Source organism: Astatotilapia calliptera, chromosome 3 (genome assembly GCF_964374335.1).
Source record: "Astatotilapia calliptera chromosome 3, fAstCal68.1, whole genome shotgun sequence".
Taxonomy (NCBI): Eukaryota; Metazoa; Chordata; class Actinopteri; order Cichliformes; family Cichlidae; genus Astatotilapia; species Astatotilapia calliptera.
Genome location: NC_137424.1, coordinates 78837255 through 78859077, shown reverse-complemented (window position 1 = coordinate 78859077; position 21823 = coordinate 78837255). Strand labels below are relative to the sequence as shown.

General features: G+C 43.7%; 1 protein-coding gene and 1 long non-coding RNA gene across 3 annotated transcripts; one reads left to right on the top strand and one right to left on the bottom strand.

The window, feature by feature from the left end:
- The first annotated feature begins 620 nt into the window (after window positions 1-620).
- On the top strand, window positions 621-21768 carry LOC113016061 (voltage-gated potassium channel subunit beta-3-like). 2 transcript variants are annotated; one of them, XM_026158559.2, is made up of 15 exons: window positions 621-759; window positions 1818-2124; window positions 10896-10939; window positions 11026-11063; window positions 11756-11835; window positions 12239-12283; window positions 14429-14473; window positions 15470-15513; window positions 17302-17388; window positions 17694-17779; window positions 17949-18069; window positions 19110-19204; window positions 19312-19432; window positions 19527-19615; window positions 20012-21768. In XM_026158559.2, exons 2-15 carry the CDS (start codon window positions 1826-1828, stop codon window positions 20102-20104), a joined length of 1287 nt encoding a protein of 428 aa, XP_026014344.2. In that variant the 5' UTR covers window positions 621-759; window positions 1818-1825; the 3' UTR covers window positions 20105-21768. The 2 variants fall into 2 exon arrangements, with proteins under 2 accessions (XP_026014344.2, XP_026014353.2); XM_026158568.2 differs by lacking the exons at window positions 621-759; window positions 1818-2124 and adding an exon at window positions 3853-5873.
- Window positions 14755-17059, bottom strand: LOC145425918 (uncharacterized). The gene is made up of 2 exons (XR_013906684.1): window positions 15961-17059; window positions 14755-15285 (listed from the first exon to the last, which is right to left on the bottom strand). It is a non-coding gene; the product is annotated as an uncharacterized LOC145425918 (long non-coding RNA).
- Window positions 21769-21823: the final 55 nt, after the last annotated feature.

Here is a 21823-nt window from a genome sequence, read left to right as displayed (position 1 = left end):
TAATAATTTCCATCATGTCCTGCGGCTGGCCTCCTCATACGACCTCAACCAGCTCCTCTCGATGTGGAGGAGAGGAGGGGACATATTAAGGCAGCCGTAAAACCCCACCCTGTGGTCATGGGGGTTTCCCTCAGGTGTCAGTGAACACAGGGCTATTATAACTTCTGTGTGTGTGCCGTCTCTGCCAGATGTTTGCATCTCAGGGTTTAAAATGAAATCTGTGGACAGCAGGTGGAGGCTGCTGCCGCTCGGACAGATGATGTGATGGATTACACACAGATGAAGATAAAAGCACAACAGATGTTTACAGATGTTTCCTCCACCGTGTGTGTACTGTTGTATCAGACACACGTCACTCGAGCTGCTGCTGTGAAGGAAGCCTCGGCTTTATGAACGTTTAGAGGACGCAGGAACACAAATAGGTTAATCCACTGCTGCGTGGTGCATTCAGGGCCTTCCCTGAACCAGGACAGGTTCTCTATCTCACTCTACCACTGTCCTCTCTCTATTTAAAAAGACTTAAGTGTGTGTGTGAGTGTGTGTGTGAGAGATTAGAGCTAGATACATGAGGTTGATGGGCAGGACGCCATGTTTAACATCTGTACTCAGACTTTTGGTTTTTTGAATCAGACAGACATGATATCTGCTCTCTGATTGGTGGGATCAGGCCAACGGGATTAATATGAGAGCAGCAGCAGGGACACAGACAGACAGATGAAGGTGGACGGACGCTGCGGGCGACAGGAACCAGACAAACAGGTACGACATGCACATGCTGTAAAACTAGCTTTTTATCATTAAAGGTGAAGTTTGTGTGTAGAGCACAAATCAGGATTAAACTGACTGTTAAAAGTAGACGAGGATCAACAAAACTGTTTGACAAAGCAGAAAGTGTATCTAGCTGTAAGGGTCAGGTCAGCTACAGTTTGAGGCAGACATGAGTATAAAAATAAGTTCTGTAAGCAGGTATATGCACTACAGCTAATGTGGAGTCTATTACAGATTGATATAATTAAAGCATCTGAAGTGACGCTGTAATCCTGAGGCAGCTGCTGCTGGCATCATCTACACAGCTCTGATAAATGATTGTGTGTTTGCTGATGAAGGAGAAACATGTAGAAATGAAACTGTAGAGGACCAAGAATGGAGCCCTGTGGGACTCCAGACCCTAAACTGAATACAAGAACCACAGCAGCACCATCTGTTGGCTTGTGGTAACCTCATGACAGCGACCTGTCATTTATGGAGTAGCCACAGCCTAGAGCAGAAGACAAAAACATTCTGCTGGTATTAAAACAACAGCCAGGAATAGCAGGGAAAACCGTGAAAGTCTAAACTGCTACATTGGAGCTCAGATGTGTAAATTGTGTTACAGCGAAGCAGGACATCATCCATACAGGTGTAATTTTATTATTTTTCAAACTAGAAAGCTGCTGTATTTATCCTTTGTTACAAATGTGTGACCCATCTGCATCGTTATGTGTCAAGAAGGTACATGCACGATCATTTTAAGTTTGCTGAAAAAGCTTCTGTATGACAGGATGTTCTTGTGCCAGAGTACAGAAATCAGAGACTCAAACGTTTAGCTTTCTGTTCTGGAAGTTTCTGTACCCTGATTGTCACAGTGTCTTGGATAGACCGCATTTGCAGGAAGGCTGGTAAGACTGTGGGATCAGTCACTGTAGCTACACACAGGCAGCATTTTGCAAACTTGTAAATTATACATCTAAAGCCTGGAACAATAAACGAAACAATACCACACAGCTAATGGGTTCCTGGGTTAAATTGCTGACTTAAGGCCTGTTTTATCATTTCAGTGTCAGCCATGTTTGCGGGTCGGGCGTCAGCCGCAGGAGCCGCTGGACCCTCAGCAGCCGTAGCAGGAAAAGCTGGAAAGTTGTCAGTGGAGGAGCTCTATGGTTTCAGCAAGAAGCCCAAAGTAAACAGGGGGATTTCTGGGAAACCAGAGAAAACGGAAGTGAAGAAGGATGTGAAGGAGAAAGATGAGTCGGTGTTGGCATCTCAGATCCTGGAGGCCGCCCGGAGGCTGATGGAGAGGCGACGCCTTGAGATCTACCTGAAGGAGTGTGACATCACCATGGAGCAGAGGGACATGCAATACAGGTGACATAAAAGACAGGTGCAGTAACACGGAGTAACCACCAGAGGGCACAGGCACACTGAAACACATAATTTGAACCACATGGCAGTTTGAACTGGTTTTACTGGGCTACAGTGATGAGCTGGTTTTAATGTGAAGATAGCTGAACTGGTTAACCTGGAGAGCAGCTGTTACTGGTCAGACCGGTGTGTGGTGTCCTCCTCGGCTCACTCTGATTGGCTCCTGGAGCTGCTGAGTCACATTTCTGTTATTAAAGACTTTCTGCTCCAGTCGTTTATCAGCTCGGTGTGTGTGTGTGTGTGTGTGTGTTCAGAGTGAGCGCTGCATCATCCCTGACTTCAGCTAATGTTATCATATATAAAACTGAAACAGTGTAAATATGTGAGCAGCTGGCAGCAGCACGCGAGCCGATACCTGATCAATATGTCGATGAACAGACCAGTTTGTTCTGCAGACCGAGGTCACGCTACATTACCAAACACAGTCCTGCCTGTGTCTGACAACCTTCTGTAAAATCATTGGGTTTCAGTACAGAGTGATCCTCAGTGAGAGAACAGGTGACAGACGTCCATGTAAACCTCATTAAAAAAACAAAATAAGCTCAGTGTTTCATCAGATTTCCACTGGGACGTCTCCACTGGAGAGTTAGTGCCACTGGCTAAATACTACACCCAACACAGATGTTTACATAATAATAAAACAGTAGAGGCCAGAAATCAAATCACTCAGAACTACACTCTTCTTTAATGGCAGCTCTGAATGGGTTTGATTTTTCCATCAATGTATTTTTATTAATAACTGAAAGTCATCAGACCACTTAGCATTAAGCTGATAGATTTCCAATGAAACCTCTAACAGAAGAAAAAGAAGTCAGTTTTTCCAGTTTTGAATTGTATTTTCTATGGATGCTCACTGTAATAAAAAAGAAAAAATATGTCTAAACGTGTCTTAAACCTGTAATAATCTAAAAAATATATAATATGGGAACAGAGATGTGTTATTTTCGAAAAGATTCAATAAAATTAAAATAATGTTTTACAAAAATAGCGTGAAAAATAATAATGATAATAATAAAAAATAATAATAATCATTACACCTGACTTAAGCACTTAAATTGGACAGATTTGAAATAGGACTTCTGAATGAAGAATTAGTTAAAATTATTTATCAGCTTTAAAAAATATATTAATGTGCTATTTTCAAATAAACACTGAGAAAAAACACAGCTTTTCAAAATAAACACTGAGGAAAAAACATGGCTTTTCAAAATAAACACTGAGAAAAAACACGGTTTTTCAAAATAAACACTGAGAAAAAACACAGCTTTTCAAAATAAACACTGAGAAAAAACACGGTTTTTCAAAATAAACACTGAGAAAAAACACAGCTTTTCAAAATAAACACTGAGAAAAACCACAGCTTTTCAAAATAAACACTGAGGAAAAAACACGGCTTTTCAAAATAAACACTGAGGAAAAAACACGGCTTTTCAAAATAAACACTGAGAAAAAACACGGCTTTTCAAAATAAACACCGAGAAAAAACACGCCTTTTCAAAATAAACACTGAGAAAAACCACGGCTTTTCAAATAAACACTGAAATTTATTTACTAATAATAATAATTATACTAATAATTCTAATTCTGCGTAGGAGTGATGATGGCAGAACAAAAGCTACTTTTCTTACTATTAAAACACAAACAGACGAACAGACAGAATGCAGGCAGAAACCTTCGTTAGTAAACGTTAGCGTGTATGTGACGGGCTGTCTCTGCTGAGAGGAGCCTGCAGACAAAGATGAAGGTTTGATGATGATACTTCCTGATCGCTCTGAGGTTCGTGGAGCCACTTTTCTGTGGTGAAGTGTTTGTGATGGAGCAGGAAGAGATGGAGGCAGCGCCTAAGTGTGCAGCTACTCTTGTAATCCACATTAGTGACACCAAACCTTTGGCCTCGGGCGTCCTGCCGAGTCTGCACTCACATCTAATGCACTGCTGCAGCGCATTTATGAGCGCACACGAGTGTGTCCGATGGAGGAAGAGGAGTGGGGGAGGGTCTTCATCATCTTGTCATGTGCAGGAAACATCCTGAGAAATTAAACCAATGCCAAAAATCAACTTTCATCAGGGATACGAGAAGGGTTCATGTGTCTTCTTCTTCTCTCAGTTTATTTGAGTCCTCCAAGCTTCAGGAGCTTGTCTTGTAGTTCCTCCTGCGGCCACAGGTGGCGCTGTTTTGTTATCAGTGACAGCAAAAACAAGCAGCCATGATGTTTGTAGTTTTTTTTATGGACTTGTAATTTCACTGAAAATCTGAAACGTTTCTTATTTGTCCATGTTTTCTCTTTTGTAGTAGCTTTCCCCCCGTTTTTGCTTCTCTCGGGTTGTCTTGTGCTAGCTTTGTGACCCTTTGAGGGCATGTGTAGTTGGAAAAGTCCCCTCCATGTAACTGTATGTGCCTTTGAGGCATTTAAATCATTTTTGTTTTTTTTTTAATCATTTTTAGACTTAATTGGCTTTTTAGGACCCTTTATGAGTTTTTACATTTTTTGCTGTTGTTTTTCCTAGAGGTTGTTTTTGTTGGGGGGTCATGTTGTTGTTGTTGTTTTTCTTCATTTCTTGCATCAATTTGATTCCCTTTTCATGTTTTTCTCCTTCTTGTTTCTGTTTTTGTTGGGTTTTTTTGTCAAATTTGTTCCATTATTGTTTGTTTTTTCTGTCATTTTTTATTTTTTCACAGTTGTCTTTTTGCTTTTTCCTGCTTGCGTCTATCTGCTGTTCAGCAATCGCTCTCCGGGGTTTAATAGCTGATGTATGAGGGGACATTTTTAATTCTTTTTCTTTGCAGGTCGCGATTGCCTCTTGCAGGCATTAATCTGCATGTTTCTCATTAAATGCGATGCAGATGAAGGAGGCTCAGGTGTGCTGGGGCTGTAGGTGAGATCCTTCAGCTGCTTCCAGCTCGCTAACATTAACAGCATGTTTCCCATGATGCTGTCTGACAGTAGCAATTATCACAGTGCTCTCTGCACAGTGACAGCCCTCGCGCTCCCTCTCTCTCTTTCTTTGTTGAATGCTCGCTCGGCCAGTGTGCAGCCAACCAGCTCTGAATAATGACAGGCGGGGGAGGGGCTCCCTCTCTCCCCCTCTCCTGCTCAGCGGCACAGTCCAGAGGACGGACGGACGCCCAGTTCTTCTTCCTGCGTTCATCTCTGCATCGCGTTCCCTCGTCTCTGTTTCTTCTTCTTTGTTGGGACGCTCTTCATCATCTCCTCCTCCTCCTTGTGCTCCCGGGGCTCCTGCTGTGGGACGGTGGTGTCCGACAGACGGACACACTGAAGGAAAGTTGATTGCATCTCTTTGATTGGCTGATTGGCTCAAACGCAGCGGGTGGACTCAAACTTGACATCCCACTCATGAATTCTTTCCATCGTAACCATAGCGACTGGCATCCTTGGCGGCAGCGGCGGTCTCCTCATCATGCTTTGAGACTTTAGAACTCTTTGTATAATCATAAGGTTCGTTACCGCGGCAATCAGGATGCAGGTGTCCATAGCATGTAACATGGGAGGAGGTGGGGGCGGTGGAGGGGCCAGCGAGCACCAGCTGAAGGAGCGGAGGGCGGCGGCAAACACCAGCAGCGCCCCCATCTGCCAGGTAAAGGTCAGGGCCGAGCCTTCGGAGCGGAACACCCTGCTAGGCCACGCCCACATGAAGGAGGCCCTCGGGCGTTATAGCAACATGAAGTACAGGTGAGGCAGTGAGAGTGACACAAAGAGGTGGTCATGTGACCCGACAGGTGCAGAGCGTGACTCAGGTTCATGTTTCATACACGTGTGTGTGTGCGTTTGTGTACCCGGGGTCGTTCTGTCAGGACCAGCAACAACGAGCTAGTACAGCAAACCGATCAGAGATATTGATCCGCCCCCTCCCTGGCATTGATTCTATATTGCTGATTGATGCGTTTGGTAGAGCCGATCAGGTGACATGTATGTAGTCTGAATACTGATTAGTCGGGTTAAATATTAATGGTCTGAAGCCAGATATTGATACGAGTGTGCGTCTCAGGGCGACTCGTCTCTCAGATATTGATGACTCAAAGCGAGGCTCAGAATTGATCCTGATTGAATATTGATGAATTCATCGTGGACTGTGACCTGGACTCAGGCGTTAACATCAGTCACCATAAACATGAAGCACATGCCGTGAGCTGACACCAACCTGGGCACAGACTCACGAGTACCTCGGACGTCTGCTTGACTCACTTTCAGATTATGACTCACATATGAAGATCAGAGCTTGTACCAGACCAAGAATAAAGTGGACGTGGACATAAATCTAACACCAGGACTTCATCACTGACATAAAAGGGTCCCATCTAATGATTTTGTCAGGATTTGCATTTGGACATGAAACTTTGGATGTTTATTTGACATGACTATTGCTGACTATGATTCTCATGTTAGCATTGAAAGCTTGGTCTCAGGTACTAAAACCGATGACTTGGAATCTCCGTGTCTTTCTACCTGTTGATCCTGACTTCACGTACATCAATGACTTGATTTTGACTGAAGCACAAGTGACTCGGACTCTACTGACACTAACCTGGGCCTTAATGTCTCAGACGTGTGCATGAACGTCTATGATTTGGACTCAATCAAACATATAATATCAATCACATTTGACTTGCCAGTTTTCTTAAACGTGATTATTGAGGACCTGGACTGTCACAGCCAGAGCAAGACTGACGAACTCAGACCGGAGCTCACACGTAGGCACAGAAATGGTTTACAAGACTTACAATGAAGCACGTTATTGACATCCGGCTATGAAGGAGTATTGATGATAGTGTTGCTTGGTTTCATGTCTTGGGCTAAGACTACATTTTAAAACCAGTGGCTTGGATCTGGTATGAATCCTGTTGTCTCAAGATGAAAAATGACTTTATTTGAGAAACAAGCTTGAATTATGCGTCTGCGGGAAATCAACGACAAAACTCAGGGCATAACTGGAAACTCTTTTTAGCCCCATATTCTTCCACGTCACCTGACGTGAGCCTCCCGAGAATGTGGCTGGGTTAAAAGAGGTTTCCACTTACATCACAAGTTACAGTATAGATTTCCTGCAGAAGTCTAAATCACGCTTTGGTTGTGGACTTGGACTACATGCATGATTCACTTGACTGTAATTGATTTTAGACTTGACCCAGACTTGGAAATAATGCCTTTGAACTGCATGATAAACTCTTACTGTGTGCTGACTTGTTTGAAGACGGTGGAACGAACTTGGACTCTAATATGTATATATATCAATTATTATCTATTTAACCTGACTTGTACTTTAATGTAATCTATCTGATGTGCACATTGTAAACAGCTTCTGTCCAGTAATTTGGTCTCAGACTGCGTTTTTTAAACTGCTGACTTTAATCAGGACTTGGGTTGTAATTATTGTTGCTTGGATGTGTCCTTAACTTTAGGCTTTACTCCTGTAAAATAACTCAATGAAATACTTGAAGTGCAGTTTTTAAAAACTGCTGGATTGACCTTGAATTTTAATGTGAATTTGGATGTTTTCAGCTCAGACGTGTTCCTAGACTTAACTTTAACTTGGACACTAACATGAATATGTTTTCAGCTTGGACTCATATTTGAGTCATCATTGATGATTTCAGACTCGACTTTGAATTCGATTGTTGAAACCTCAATGAGCTGGTGTAAGACTTGGTAACTTGCATGTGAATCTTGTTTTCTTGCCTCAGACTTAGAGGTAAATGTCATGGATTTATACTTATTCCACTTCGATGTGAGCCTTTGTTTGATCTCGAACACAAGCGCCTCGGTCTTGGATGTGAATGAGTGTTGCAGACTTGAATTACTCGAGTCAGTTTACGTGTCAGACTTTAATTGAGTCTCTTTCTGTTCGATCACTGAAGCGTGTCGCTGGTTTTCAGACTGGAGGTCATTTCATCAGAGCCAGACTTGAACAGAGGGGAGGTGGAGGTGTTTCTAAAGCGGCCGGCTGATGTTTGGATGTTTGTGTCTGGCTGTGTTTGATGTGTGAAAACTGTAAACGTCAGTAAAAACACAGCTGATTGGTCAGCTGCTGCTGCTGTTGGGGGTATTTTTAGCAGCGCCGTCTGAAGCTGCTGTTTGTGGTATTTTTTATCCTGACATGAAACATGCGCTCCCTCCCTCATGTATGTTCTGTACCATCTGCACAGCGTTAATCAGCCTCAGCTCTGTGACCTCTGACCTCACACTCATGTTGATGAATGTACAGCGAGTTTGCTTAAATTAAAGGCACTGCTGTAATCACACTGTCCGATAAGTTGATTGGTTTCGACATAAAGCTTTAAATCATGCTGACTGATGACCACAGCTCCCATCATGCACTGCTGCTGACTCCAACAGTGACTTTAAATCTTCCTGCTATTGCTCCCTAAATGCAGCGGCAGCAGTCCTCATTAGCCTGGCTGCAGACCTCAGTCTGTTTTATTGCCACTGAGCACATTAACAAGGTGATGACCAATGAAATCACGTGGAGGCTGTTGATGCTGCGTGTGGTTTATATGTCAGGCTGATACAGTGGTCATCACTGTATCAGCCTGACAAGAGCAACAAATCAATTAGACGCTAACGCGATCAAATCATCGATAAAGCTACAACGCTGACCGTCTGCATACAAAGCTAATGTTGGTATTTAATGCAAGTGAAAGATCTCAAAATCCCTTTGGGGGTTGGATTCAGCATAAAGCTGCCTAATCAAACATGCGGAGCTACCTGCTGCCGTACCTGCTGTTCCCGACTGTTCCTGACTGTTCCCGACTGTTCCTGACTGTTCCCGACTGTTCCTGACTGTTCCCGACTGTTCCTGACTGTTCCCGACTGTTCCCGACTGTTCCTGACTGTTCCTGACTGTTCCTGACTGTTCCCGACTGTTCCCGACTGTTCCTGACTGTTCCCGACTGCTCCCAACTGTTCCTAGCTGAAACTAGCATCTTTCTCTGTCCAGGACAATGATGCAGTCCATTTACCCCTTTAATGATCATACAGACTGAGTGGACTTAAATACATCGGAGCACGGATGTTTGAACTTGGGAATGATGTCAAACCCGAGTTAGTGTGTTCCAGATAAAGCGAGGAAACACGTGACTTTTTAGGTATCACCAGCAATACATGATAACACTCATTTGTTTTGCACTTAAAAAAACATCAGTGCAGAACATTCATAGAGTCCGATCAGTGCACTGCTTACTTCCTGAGTCACAGGTATGTAACGGTAGAAGTACACCTTAAAGTTTTGGTACTGTTGACCTTTAGTGCCGCCATCTTGAATTGTTAACTTGGAGCTGTTCTGGCTTAGTTGGAAATGTGAGTTGATGGGACTTTCCAGACTCCATTTCTGACTGGGAGCTCAACTTATTCTAGCCCAAAGTGGTTATGAGGAGTTACAGTAAAGTGAAGCGCACACAGTAAACTGCAGGCAGAGCTGATTCTTCTGCCTGTACTCAGACGACAGTACCTTCAGAAGGCTTCATGCTCTTCATCAGCGGTCTCCAACCCCCGGGCCTCGGTCCAGTACCAGGCCGCGAGAGTTGAGGCTCAGGTGTGCAATGTATAGTTTTCAGGGTTTTCATCGGTTTTCATCGTTATTTTGTTATCGTTTTTATCATTTACTCAGTTTTCCTGGGTCTTTTCACGTGTGTTATGAATAAATTTTCTTTTTTTCGGTACCGGTACTATTTTGTTGTATTTATCCGCAACACCTTAAAGGCCGGTCCATGAAAATATTGTCGGGCATTAAACTGGTCCATGGCGCAAAAAAGGTTGGAGACCGCTGCTCTACATCAAATATAGCCGTAAAGTTTGTCTTTTCTTCTTTCTGAAACCATTTAAATCTCTCTGGCACAAATGCTAACTGAGTTACGGTCATTTAAAGAGTGCTTGTAAAATGGGCTGATTTAAAAAAAGAAAGAATACTGAGGAGTCTCCATGAACTTATTTTGAACATTAATAAGCAATCACCAGCCATCTCACGTTTCCCAGCCAGCAGGCCCATGAGGTCACTGCTGTGGTGCTCCTCAGAGACTCACCCTGTGGCCATCCCAGCTCCGCTATCTTACCGGTGATGATAGAAGTCTTTGTTCCTGCTAAGGTGGATTTCTGGTTCAAGTGTCTCTGTGCTGAGCTCTTTGAGGCTGCAGAGCAGAACAAGAACCGCTGCAACAAACTGAAGACCAAGAAAGTGGAATTTGAGTCCACAGGATGTGAAACTCAATGAAGAACAACAGCAGCAGCAATAAGAACAAATCGATTGTTAAACCATTAAAAATAAGCACTAAACTTGATCGAAACATCAGTCAAACTGGAACCATGAACACTGATCAGTGCAGTGAAGTATAAAAGAAATTAAACCTTTTTAAGTTCTAAATGTTTACGTATCAGGACATAAATTAAACACTCTGACCTAAACACAGCCTCAGATGAACACATGACATATTACACCGTGTCATCATTTATTTAGCAAAAACTGAATCATGACTGTGTAATATGAATCTGGAGACACAAACTACAATGATGCGCATGTGTGCGGAAAACAGATCCATGTAGTTCAAAAACAAATCTATAAAACAGCATTTACAGTCTGCGAACGATGTTCTAATTGTGCCTTTAAATGATGCATAAATAAATGAATTTATTTGTTAATGTAACAGGAGGGTTAGTCTGGTGTAATGATCCATCAGCGGACCTGCTGATTTGGTTGTTTTGCAGGAATCTTGGGAAATCTGGGCTGAGGGTGTCCTGCTTAGGACTGGGTGAGAGCTGCAGCAGACACACACTGTAAGCACATTTCCATATATCCAGCACACACAGTCAGTGTTACTTTTTTCTGTCTTCACAGGAACATGGGTGACATTTGGTTCTCAGATCTCTGACGAGGTACGAAGTGTTGGTGTGTTTGTTTACCTACACAAATGTGGACCTGGCTACTGCCACTCACCAACGGAGGACCTGCAAACCAAAAGGGTTCAGTTAAAACCAAGCTACAGGATGTCTAGTGAATTTATTTGAAGTCAGTATATACTTTTAACGTGGCTCTTCTAGGTTTGACCTTTTTTCTGCCATTTACAGTTCACCTGTACTCTCCATATATCTATTATTGTCAGAGGTGTATTATATGCAACAATTAATTTATTCAATGATGAAGCGTCTGTGATTATTTTGGGAATATTTGAGTCACGTCAGCATGTTTAAATGTTAAAAATAATATAGTTAAAGCAGCTGTACTTTTATAAGAACGTCTTTAACAACTGCTTCACATCCTTTCATGTCCATTTTTGGCTCCACTGAAGGCGACCGAGGCTCCGGAGACAGGAAATCAAAGTTCCTGCTTGGAAAGTTTTGAAGGAAAAATCAAAAAGCTGTTTGTCAGGTTTCATTTTAGTTTGAAATTACATTAAAAAATAGATTTAAGTTATATTTCCAAAGAAACGAGGTCCTCACTTGGTCAGTGCAGACAGACGGTCCACTGCTAGTAATGCAGGAATGTGTGTGTGTGTGCTAAATGCATGAACACATATTACATAACCACTTCTGCAGATCTGTGCTTGTATTAATGTGTGTGTGTGTAGATGGCAGAGAGCGTGATGACGGTGGCGTACGACAGCGGAGTGAATTTGTTCGACACAGCGGAGGTTTACGCCTCGGGGAGGTACAGTACCGACTGTCTGTCTGCTCGTCTGATCTCAGCTGGTTCCCGTCCACCTCGCTGCACCGCAGCCTTAATTAGTCCATAAGAAAGGATGTATAGACCGCTGCAGGGCGGCTGCATGGACACAGTGGAGGTCGCCGGGGGGCGTCGCAGAGTGCACGTTAAAAAACAAAAACCCCCTCTGCCTCTGCTCTCAGAGACATGAAACATACATGTAAACTCTGAACAGCAGATTCTATTTATAATAAACCCTCCAAGTTCTTCTCTCATAAGAGTTTCTTTGATTCAGCTTATACACAAAAGATGAATTATCTTAAAGAATTTTTAAGGTTAAATGTCTTACATTTATAAGATTGTCTGAAATCTGGATGTAAATCTTTGATTGTGTGAGTTTGTGTTTCAGGGCGGAGACGACTCTGGGAAACATCCTGAAGAAGAAAGGATGGAGGTAAACCAGCTGGTCACTGTTAGCCTGTGTTACGTTCTTAGTCTAGGCGAGTATTGAACGCAACAAGAAGTTGGCCCACTCACACACCACCCAAGCAAGAACACAAACAACAATATCTTTTAAAGTGCTAAGCAGCCATTTATTTTCTTCAGCAGTGAGCAGTGCCAAAAATAACAAAAAAAACTCCCTAGTGGTCCCTACGCTTTCCTACACAAAATGAAAACCAAACAAAAGACAATTCACTTACCCAACTTTCTAAATGAAAAACAGGAGAAAACTTAATCAACAAAAATGGCTTCTCACGCCTACTAGGCTGCTGCAGTGAAGGATATATACAAGGTGAACAAAATACACGATTGCTACTTGACAAATCTATCTACAGCTATTTACAAAATTGAAGTACTAACGCCAGACACACACAAGGTTATGCTTGCAAATCACTTTGTCAAAGAAACTCTACACAGCAACGAATCAAAACAAAGGTTCTTTGTTGGATGGTGGAGGTTAGGAGAGAGGGAGCCAGGTGGCTGTGATCTGGTAGTTAAGTACTGGAGGTGATTAGCCAATTATCCAATCCAAGGACTGGAAGAGACTCCACCCAACTACTCAGCAGGCACGCCCAGGTGTCCACCTCCTAGGAGAGAGGGAAAAAAACCCATAGCCATCCTCTGGTGGGAGGAGTCACACAAAACAAACACTGCCAACATTAGATCATAACACCTGTGAGAAACCAAGAAAAACAGGATGTAAACTGGAAATATGACCAGTTTCTGAAATCATTTCATTTATATCAACAATGTTTGGGATTGAGAGATTCTGGCTTTAAAACTGGTGAAATAATATTTTACCTGTTTTTACATTTTTTTTTAGTGTCTCTTAAATATTTTACTTTGATTTGATTTATTTCATTGTGTATTCACTTCATCATTTTTCTGGGATATAAATTTTGTATTTAAATTTATTACAATTTGTTAGATTTTTTTAGATTTTTTTAGGTTTGGAAATAATCTGTAATTAATGGAAATTATGTTATTTTATCTCATTATTCAAACGTATTTATTTCTTCATTATTTTAAAAAATACGATTAACATATTTTTTTACAATAAGAATTATTAACAAAGTTAATTTAATAATATTTACTTTGAATTGTAATTTTATCAATATATGTTTGGGATATTTTTCGTTTCTGTGATTTCTTACATTTTTAAAAATAACTGTATTGATTTAAAAGAAGATATTAAGTCTATACTAATTTCAGGGATCTTTTGATCCATTTTTTTAGCTTATGCTTAATTTTAATCTTTATCCTATTTAAAATTTTGAATTCGTATTGAATTTGTAGTGAGTGATTTTTCTAACACTAAATCTTTAACAGCAAAAATGAGAGAACTGACTATATTATGATGTCATATCGTATATAAACATGTTTTTAAAGTAAACTGAGAGCAATTTAGTGCTGGAACATAAATAAGTGAAACATATGATATTTTATAACGTTGGGTTAATGATTTAAACATTGTGTCTGACACAGTGAAGCACAGAGCAGCTGCTACAGCAACCTTATTACATGTTAGCATAAAAACCAGCGTCCAGCTAATGTAAACACAAAAGTTCAGCATGACTCACATTAACACACGCACGCACACATGCACGCACACACACACACACACACACACACACACACACACGCACACACACACACGCGCACGCACGCACGCACCCACACGCACGCACACACACACACACACACACACACACGCACGCACCCACACACACACACACACACACACACACACACACGCACGCACCCACACACACACACACACACACACACACACACACACACACGCACACACACACACACACACGCACGCACATACACACACACACGCACACACACACTGCTGTGTTTGCGAGGTCGCTCGCTGTGCTGGACCAAACTCCCAGAATAATAACGTGTGTTTTGTCTTGAAGACGTGTTGATGTGTGACTCAGCAGATTTTCCCTCCATCCGTCTCCTCCACCTCATTTTAATCTCCATCGTTTCCTCCCCTCCCTCCAACCGCGCTCCATCTCTCACACTGACTGATGGCGGTGCAACAGCAATACCACTGAAATAACTTGTGTGTGTGTGTCTCCACCAGGAGGTCCAGTTATGTGGTGACCACTAAGCTCTACTGGGGCGGACAGTGAGTGATGCTTTCATATTACTATAATCACGAGTGCCTGCACTGTTCTCAGATCAGCTCTGACTGCAGATACATCAGACTGAAGCTGTGTGAATGTGTGTGTCACAGGTGCTTCTGCACCATAGGTCAGTGAGATATAATGACTAGCAGAAAGACTCGGTCGGAAACACTGAAAACTGGAACAGCTGAAGCTACAACGACACAGGAAACAAAGATTTTTCTTACTGTTCATGACCACTGACAACAGACTGTATATGAAAGATGGACTTCATGCTATATGATTGGTTTAGGTCAAGGCGGGGGCAGGATTATATCAGGAATCAGCTCTGAACTCTTTTTTCTAGGGGTGGAGGACAGACTGATGGATGAGGTCTGTCAGGAGTCTCTGTGGGCAACACTGAGACCTGTGGTGAGAGTAGGGAGCAGGTGGAGGAGAGCCTGGAGAGGTGGAGGTATTCACACAAGGAATACGTGTGTGTGAATGAGAGGGAGACGGGTGGAGGAAGGTGCAGGAACAGGGGGAGTGAAGGTGGGGGAGTCTACCAGGGGTCAGGGCAAGAAGAAGGTGAAGAAGAGAGACACAACAGGGTGGAGTAGGCGGAGACAAGTGTCGGAGCGCCTCTCCATGCACTGGAGTGTGACAGAAGGAAGCAGCAAGAGTGAAAGAATTAACGATTTAAAGATGGAGGTGAGACCTGCTGCAGCCGAGGGGAGCTTTGTGGAGGACATGCAGACGGTCGGTGTAACAGAGGACCCTGAGGTCGGAGGAGGTGTAGGCAGGCGGGCTGGTGTAGCTCCCCCTAAAGGAGCAGCTGAAGAGAGAAGAAGAGATTAGTGACAGTAACAGTGTCCTCTCTGCACTGTGCACAGAACCTGTCGACTGCATGAGATTACTCAGTGTTAAAGTCACGTGACTGTGGCGCGTTTAACGTTTCAGTTCTTCTGTGAGGTCATCACCGTGACATCACCGTGACGTCACTGTTCGTTTGTTTACAGGGCAGAGACGGAGCGAGGGTTGTCGCGGAAACACATCATTGAAGGTAAACCCCCTTCAAACACATTGTAAATACCCTCCACACCGTTTGCACACTTCTCCTACATTACCCAGCATCCTCTGCACATAGTTCATACACAGCTCTGAATGGTGTGGAGGAGCAACAAACACAGCACGCTGAAAAACTCGAGTACATTTACTCGGATACTCTGCAGCTCAGAGTCGCATGTGAGGAGGCGGAGCGAGGCGGAGCGGTGAAAAGTCAGAGACTAATTACTGTCAGCGGTCAGTCAGTGTCCTCTGTCAGCTGCTGGAGGTCGTCGAGGCTTTAAGAGGCTCAGTCACACCGAGACAGGATTAGGAGTTACACACATTCACACACACACATTCACACACACACACACTGAGCAGCATCAATCATCCGTCCCACTGAAAGCTGCTAACAGCTCAGTTCACTTAAATCACTCTCTGAAATGCTAAGTGCTAAATTTACCCCTGAGAGCGTGGCAGGAAGTCGCCGTGATGCTGACAAACTCTCATCTTTGATGAACGTCTCTGCAGCAGCTGCTCACAGACACTCGCGGCCTCGTGGAAACCTCCAGTTATTTATTCATCTGCTGGAGCAGCAGGACAGTAAATGCACCGCTCGTGCCGCTGATGTAAAGCCTGGTCCAGGCGTCAGACTAATCTAGCAGCAGCTCTGCTTTTATGATTCGTCCTGTAAAAGCAGGAAGTCCTAACGTTCTCTGGAGGTTTTCTAAAGGACACAAACATGCTCAACCTTCACACAACAGTTGGTACATTTGTGGGCGGAGCTACAGTGGCTGCAGAAAGGAGGTGGAGCTTTCTCCAGGGGCCCATCTGTTAAAATGTTACACCTGTAAAACAGCTGGTATACACGACAGAAGTGAAAGAAGTATTCAGAGGCTTCGTGTCTTCATGGTTTAAACATTCACCTCACAATCAGAGGATTGCAGGTTTGATCCCGGTCACACGTGTGCACGACTGTCTGTAAGGGAGCAGCTGAACACAGCAGCTTCATCCTGTTTGAGCAGAAAGTGCAGCTCGTCTGTTTTCTGCAGCACTTTGAGGATTTGTGAGCGCACAAACATTCTGAGTGTTACAGCTTAGCTGGCACGTTGGTGATGATGTAACACCACAGCTGATTGATAGGGTCAGACCACAAAGACAAACTGCTGGACCTTCACAGGGTCCGGTTCTTTATGTTGGACTACACTGGCTGTGTTTGAATCGCTCCTCACAGATGTGCCAGCAGCAGAATCTTCCTGTGCTGATCTTTTAAGTCTGGATAAAGTAGCAGTAATCCAGGACGTCGAGCCTTCGCCGCGCTGCTGCTGAGCGTCATTCAAACCCCCCGAGTCCTCCGAGCGTCCTTCACGAGGTCGTCTGAGATAATTCCTGCCGTCAGCTCACACCAAAACCAGTCATCAAAACAACAGCAGAAACAACAGAAAGAGCAGACGCAGGTTTCCGTGGAGCTGTCAGAGATGCACACGCTCACAGCGTCCCTGCTGACGGTGCAGGTGGAGGAGGCGCCCACCACGTTTCCCACGCACCTCCAGCTTTTACACCAGCAGAGCATCCGATCACTTTCATGTGCAGCGCTGATCAGAAACACAAAATTCAGTGTCTGCAGGAGAGAAAATGATTCAGTGTGAGCCATACGGAGGCCCGCGAGGGCCAAACTCACAGATGCTGCAGGGCTGAGTGACAGCTGCACTTTGTGTCCTTCAGGCTGGAAATAAAACTGATTTCATTATTTGATTGAATCATGGCGGCATGCTGAGAATGGCCATCTGCGTGTGTGTTGCAGGTCTGCGTGGCTCGCTCTCCAGGTTACAGCTGGACTATGTGGACATCGTTTTCGCCAACAGAACGGACGTGAACGCGCCGATGGAGGGTCAGCGTGCACAAGCACACGTGCACAAGCACACGTGCACAAACACGTGAACAAAGTAGCTCCACATGGAGACAAAATACAACAGTATTTCAAGTTTTCAGTAACTGAAAGCTACAGCTCATCACGTTTAGTGAATGAAACGTTCTCTGCAGCAGACAAATGTAAAAGTTTAAAATGGAACGTTATCTGTCTCAGTGCGTTCTGTCTAACCACGATGAAAACATCATTTTTCCTGTTCTGGATGAAGCAGAGCAGAGAGCCTCAGTCTGTGTGCAGCTGGGACTCACTGGTTTCTCTTTTTGCAGAGATCGTTCGAGCCATGACCTTCGTCATCGAGCAGGGCATGGCCATGTACTGGGGGACGTCGCGCTGGAACGTGGTGGAGATCATGGTAACACAACTCACAGCTGTGGGACCTGCACAGCTTTACTCTGAGCTTTGACATTTATGTTCCTGATACTGTATATTAAAATAAATAGATATAGACAGAGATGAGCTTCTATCTCACGACAGATTCATTAACGAAACACCCGAGTGTGTCTCACCTGTGTGTCCACCAGGAGGCGTACTCCATTGCGCGGCAGTTTAACCTGATCCCTCCGGTGTGCGAGCAGGCCGAGTATCACTACTTTCAGAGAGACAAAGTGGAGCTGCACCTGCCCGAACTCTACCACAAGATCGGTACACACACACACACACACACACACACACACACACACACACACACACACACACACACACACACACACACGGTTTCTCAGTTATCTCATCAGTGTCTGAGGTTTCTTATAGAAAGCCGAACACAGAACTGTGATGATCGCACAGTTACAGGACATGTCTGCTCGGCCTTATGAACCACGTCCTGCATCATCAATGTAAACCAGGAGCAGTCTGAGCTGCAGCAGACTGGAGGAGCTGGACTCAAACCATCAACCCTTTGAGTAGCAGACAGCTGCAGTGTGCAGGTCTGAAACACGAGTCAGTGCTAGAGTGCATTAAATATGCATTCCTCTTTATGACCAGCAGGGGGCTCTGTAAACTTGTCCCTGATGTGTTTCTGGTCTCCAGGCCTTACTAAATAAAAAAAATCATGTTCAGTTTGGAAATTTGGTCTCATTAGAATCAGGAAGGAGGGTTTCGGAGCTCATGAGCTGACAAGTGAATGATGACGGTGGTTTTACTGCCAATTTCAAAACATCACCCTGGTGAAAGCTGTCAGCTCGAGGCTCGTCTGGCTGCTTTTACCTCGTCCAGCTTCCACTAACTTCCAGCTGTGGTTACATTTATGTGACAGGACGTTTCTCAGAGGGGCCGGAACCACCCCTGGCCAACTCTTTAGCTGTGGCCCTGGTCACACACTGACCATGAACCGGCTTTAATCTCATCTCTTTGATCTCATCGGCCAGGTAGAAGGCTGACCTGCGTTAAACACTGTAGTGGGAGCTGTGGGAGCTGTGGGTTGTGTGGGAATGTTTACTGTTGCTCTCAGGTCACTTTGACAGAGTACAGCTATGTGATCAGCGGTTGTGTGTCTGTTGTTCTGTCAGTGGCTGTCAGTGATGAGCTCTCAGGCTGGTGCGATGATGAAATGTTGCTCTGTGTCTTTAACTGGACGCTGAGACCCAGCCGAGGTCTGTGGGGACAGCAGCTGTTCAGGTCCGCCTCTAAATTTAGACCCGTTTAACAAAAGTGCTCCAACATGAGGTCTGTGTGTCTGTCAGGTGTCGGAGCCATGACCTGGTCCCCGTTAGCTTGCGGCCTGCTGACGGGCAAATACAACGAGGGCGTCCCTGAGAGCTCCAGAGCCGCCATGAAGGTACAAGCAGCACAAACACCATCAATCAGAGCTCGGAGCAGCACAATGAGGCCATCTGTTACCCTGCTGATCAATACGTGTGTGTGTGTGTGTGTGTGTGTGTGCAGGGCTATGCTTGGCTGAAGGAGCGCCTCTGCAGCGATGAGGGGAAGAAGCAGCTCAGCAAAATCAAAGAGCTCCACCTGCTGGCTGACAGGCTGAACTGCACGGCTGCTCAGCTGGCCATTGGTAATCTTACAGCACCACAAGTGTGTGTGTGTGTGTGTGTGTGTGTGTGTGTGTGTGTGTGTGATATTAACTGATGTCTCTGTGTGTTTGCCAGCCTGGTGTCTCCGCAGTGAAGGCGTCAGCTCGGTGCTGCTCGGCGTCTCCAACACAGAACAGCTGCTGGAGAACCTCGGCTCTGTCAGGGTAACAACGTGGCACTGAACCTTCACCTTTGACCTTTAACCCCGAGTACACATTACAGCTTCTGGGACGTTTCTGAGATCTTCAAGATCTCCAAACAGCGGGGGAACATCTGAGGGAACTAATGCAGATTTAGCCTCAGTCTGGAATAAACAAATATATATTTGTTTATTATGACAAGATGGCTGACTGAAGTTTACAGTTTCTGAATAAACGCAGAATAATAAACAACAGCTAAAACTACAGCAAAGACAGAAATATGACAGGAAGTTCACATTTTAAATAAAAAATCAGCTGTTAAAGACAAAAAATGCGACAATAACAGGAAACAACCAGTCAGAGGTCCAGTCTGAGGCCTGTGATTGGTAGCCACTAACCACTTCCTGTTCTGTCCCTCAGGTGCTGTCTCAGCTGACTCCGCCCCTCATCGCCGAGATGGACGCGTTGCTGGGCAACAAGCCAAGAAATGTGAAGAAGGAGGCGAGAAGATGAAGATGAGGAAGAGTTCAGACTGTAGATAATCAGAAATATTTATTCTTGTATTAATCTTCACATCTTCATTAATACAGTAAAATATTTAGATGGATAAACTGTGACACGAAAACAGTTAAAAACAGAGAAAAATAACGAGAAGGTTTGAAGCTGGTATCAAAGGAAACTTTTATGGTAAAACCATTAAAATGTAAATATGTTTGTTTCCTAGTTAATCATGTAGGGATTTATGGAAGTTCCTTAATTAAACAATGTTTGTGAGGAGCTGCAGAAATAAAAATCTAGATTTTATGAAACTGTGAAACACATAAATATGTATAACAATAAAACGTGTATCCGTACAAACAGAAGCACAAACTTTTTTCTAGTTAGGAAATAATAACTTGGTTTTATTTTGTAAACAATCACAAATATCACATGAACGTAGAGTTTTATTTTTATATATTACTATAATTTTTATCATCACATATTAAGCCCCGCTGTGAATTACATCCTTGTGTTTTATGATTTTTGGAAATTTATGAAATGAAGGCACAAGTAAACTAAATTTAAAATTAGTGTAAAAAACACAATCATGCTTCAAACTTCTCACTCCAGGTAAATATATATAATAAAAGTATTTTTATTTAATCCAGAGTTCTTCTTTTAGGCTTTGTTTTTTGGCATTCAAAGGCTTCCGTATCTCAATAAGCGCTATTTGTATTTCAAAATAAAAGCCTGCTCCTTAGTACTCTGTACTGAAAATAATTTTATGAGTATATTTACTGTGAAATTGGAAATGTGTATTTTATGAATGTAGCTGCTGCTCCCTCCTGTGTGTGTTTAGATAGAGAAGACATTTAACTCAGTGGTGCTCAACCTGAGGAGACGGGACCTCTCAGGAGTCAGGACCTCCTCACATCTGGAACATCTTGAAGGAAAGGAGTGTACTTTCCATCCTAATTAAAGCAAACGCAGTAAGATTAATGTGACTCAGTGGAGGTTACAACATGAACAAAACACCAACAAGTGAACTTTAACCAGGTACCTGACAGGTGTTTGGACTCAGTTCTCCTGATAGGTGGATGTGAAGCTGTGTGATTCAGGCTGTAAAAATCAGAAACACCACCTGTGCACCGGCTTCAGTGTGGCTGATGTTTGACTGGAAGTCCCTTCATGTTCCTCAGTGTCCTGTGAAGCTGCTGGAACTTGGTTTTCATTCATGTGGCGTTGATAAAGATGGAGGTAAATCTGCTGAATCTGGAGGGTGGAGACTGTTTCCTGTGTCACTGAAGGTTCTCCGTCTGATGCTGGGAGTAGAGCTCATGTTGCAGATCCACCAGTGTGTGCTGGCAGGAGGACAGATCAGCTCCATCAGCTGACACAACAAATTCAAGTCAGTTTGAAGCAGACGTTGATGTTTGCTGTCAGTCTGAGGTCAGAGGTCAGACTGGGTTCTAGACAGATCTGAGCATATCAGCTGGGGTAAAAATGATCCAGAGGTGCACGAGAAGAAGATCGAGAAGATTTAACCAGGTGTTTATTCCTATGAATCAGACCTGCTTCACATGGGCTCTGTGTGACTTACATATTTATGTAAACCTGCTGATCAGTCTCAGAGTCAAAGTCAGTAACAGAGACAAACTGCTGTAAATATGTAAAAATAAAACCAATAGTAAAGCTCATCCTTGGTGTTTATTACCCACAGTTTATAATCAGAGTTGGTCTTTTAAACACTGA

Excerpts from the sequence above, each read along its gene's own strand:
- LOC113016061 (XM_026158559.2), top strand. The coding sequence starts at position 1,826 with ATGTTTGCGGGTCGGGCGTCAGCCGCAGGAGCCGCTGGACCCTCAGCA. Across the intron at positions 14,474-15,469 it reads AAGCTCTACTGGGGCGGACA|GGCAGAGACGGAGCGAGGGT; the intron begins GTGAGTGATGCT and ends GTTTGTTTACAG. Across the intron at positions 19,616-20,011 it reads AGAACCTCGGCTCTGTCAGG|GTGCTGTCTCAGCTGACTCC; the intron begins GTAACAACGTGG and ends TCTGTCCCTCAG.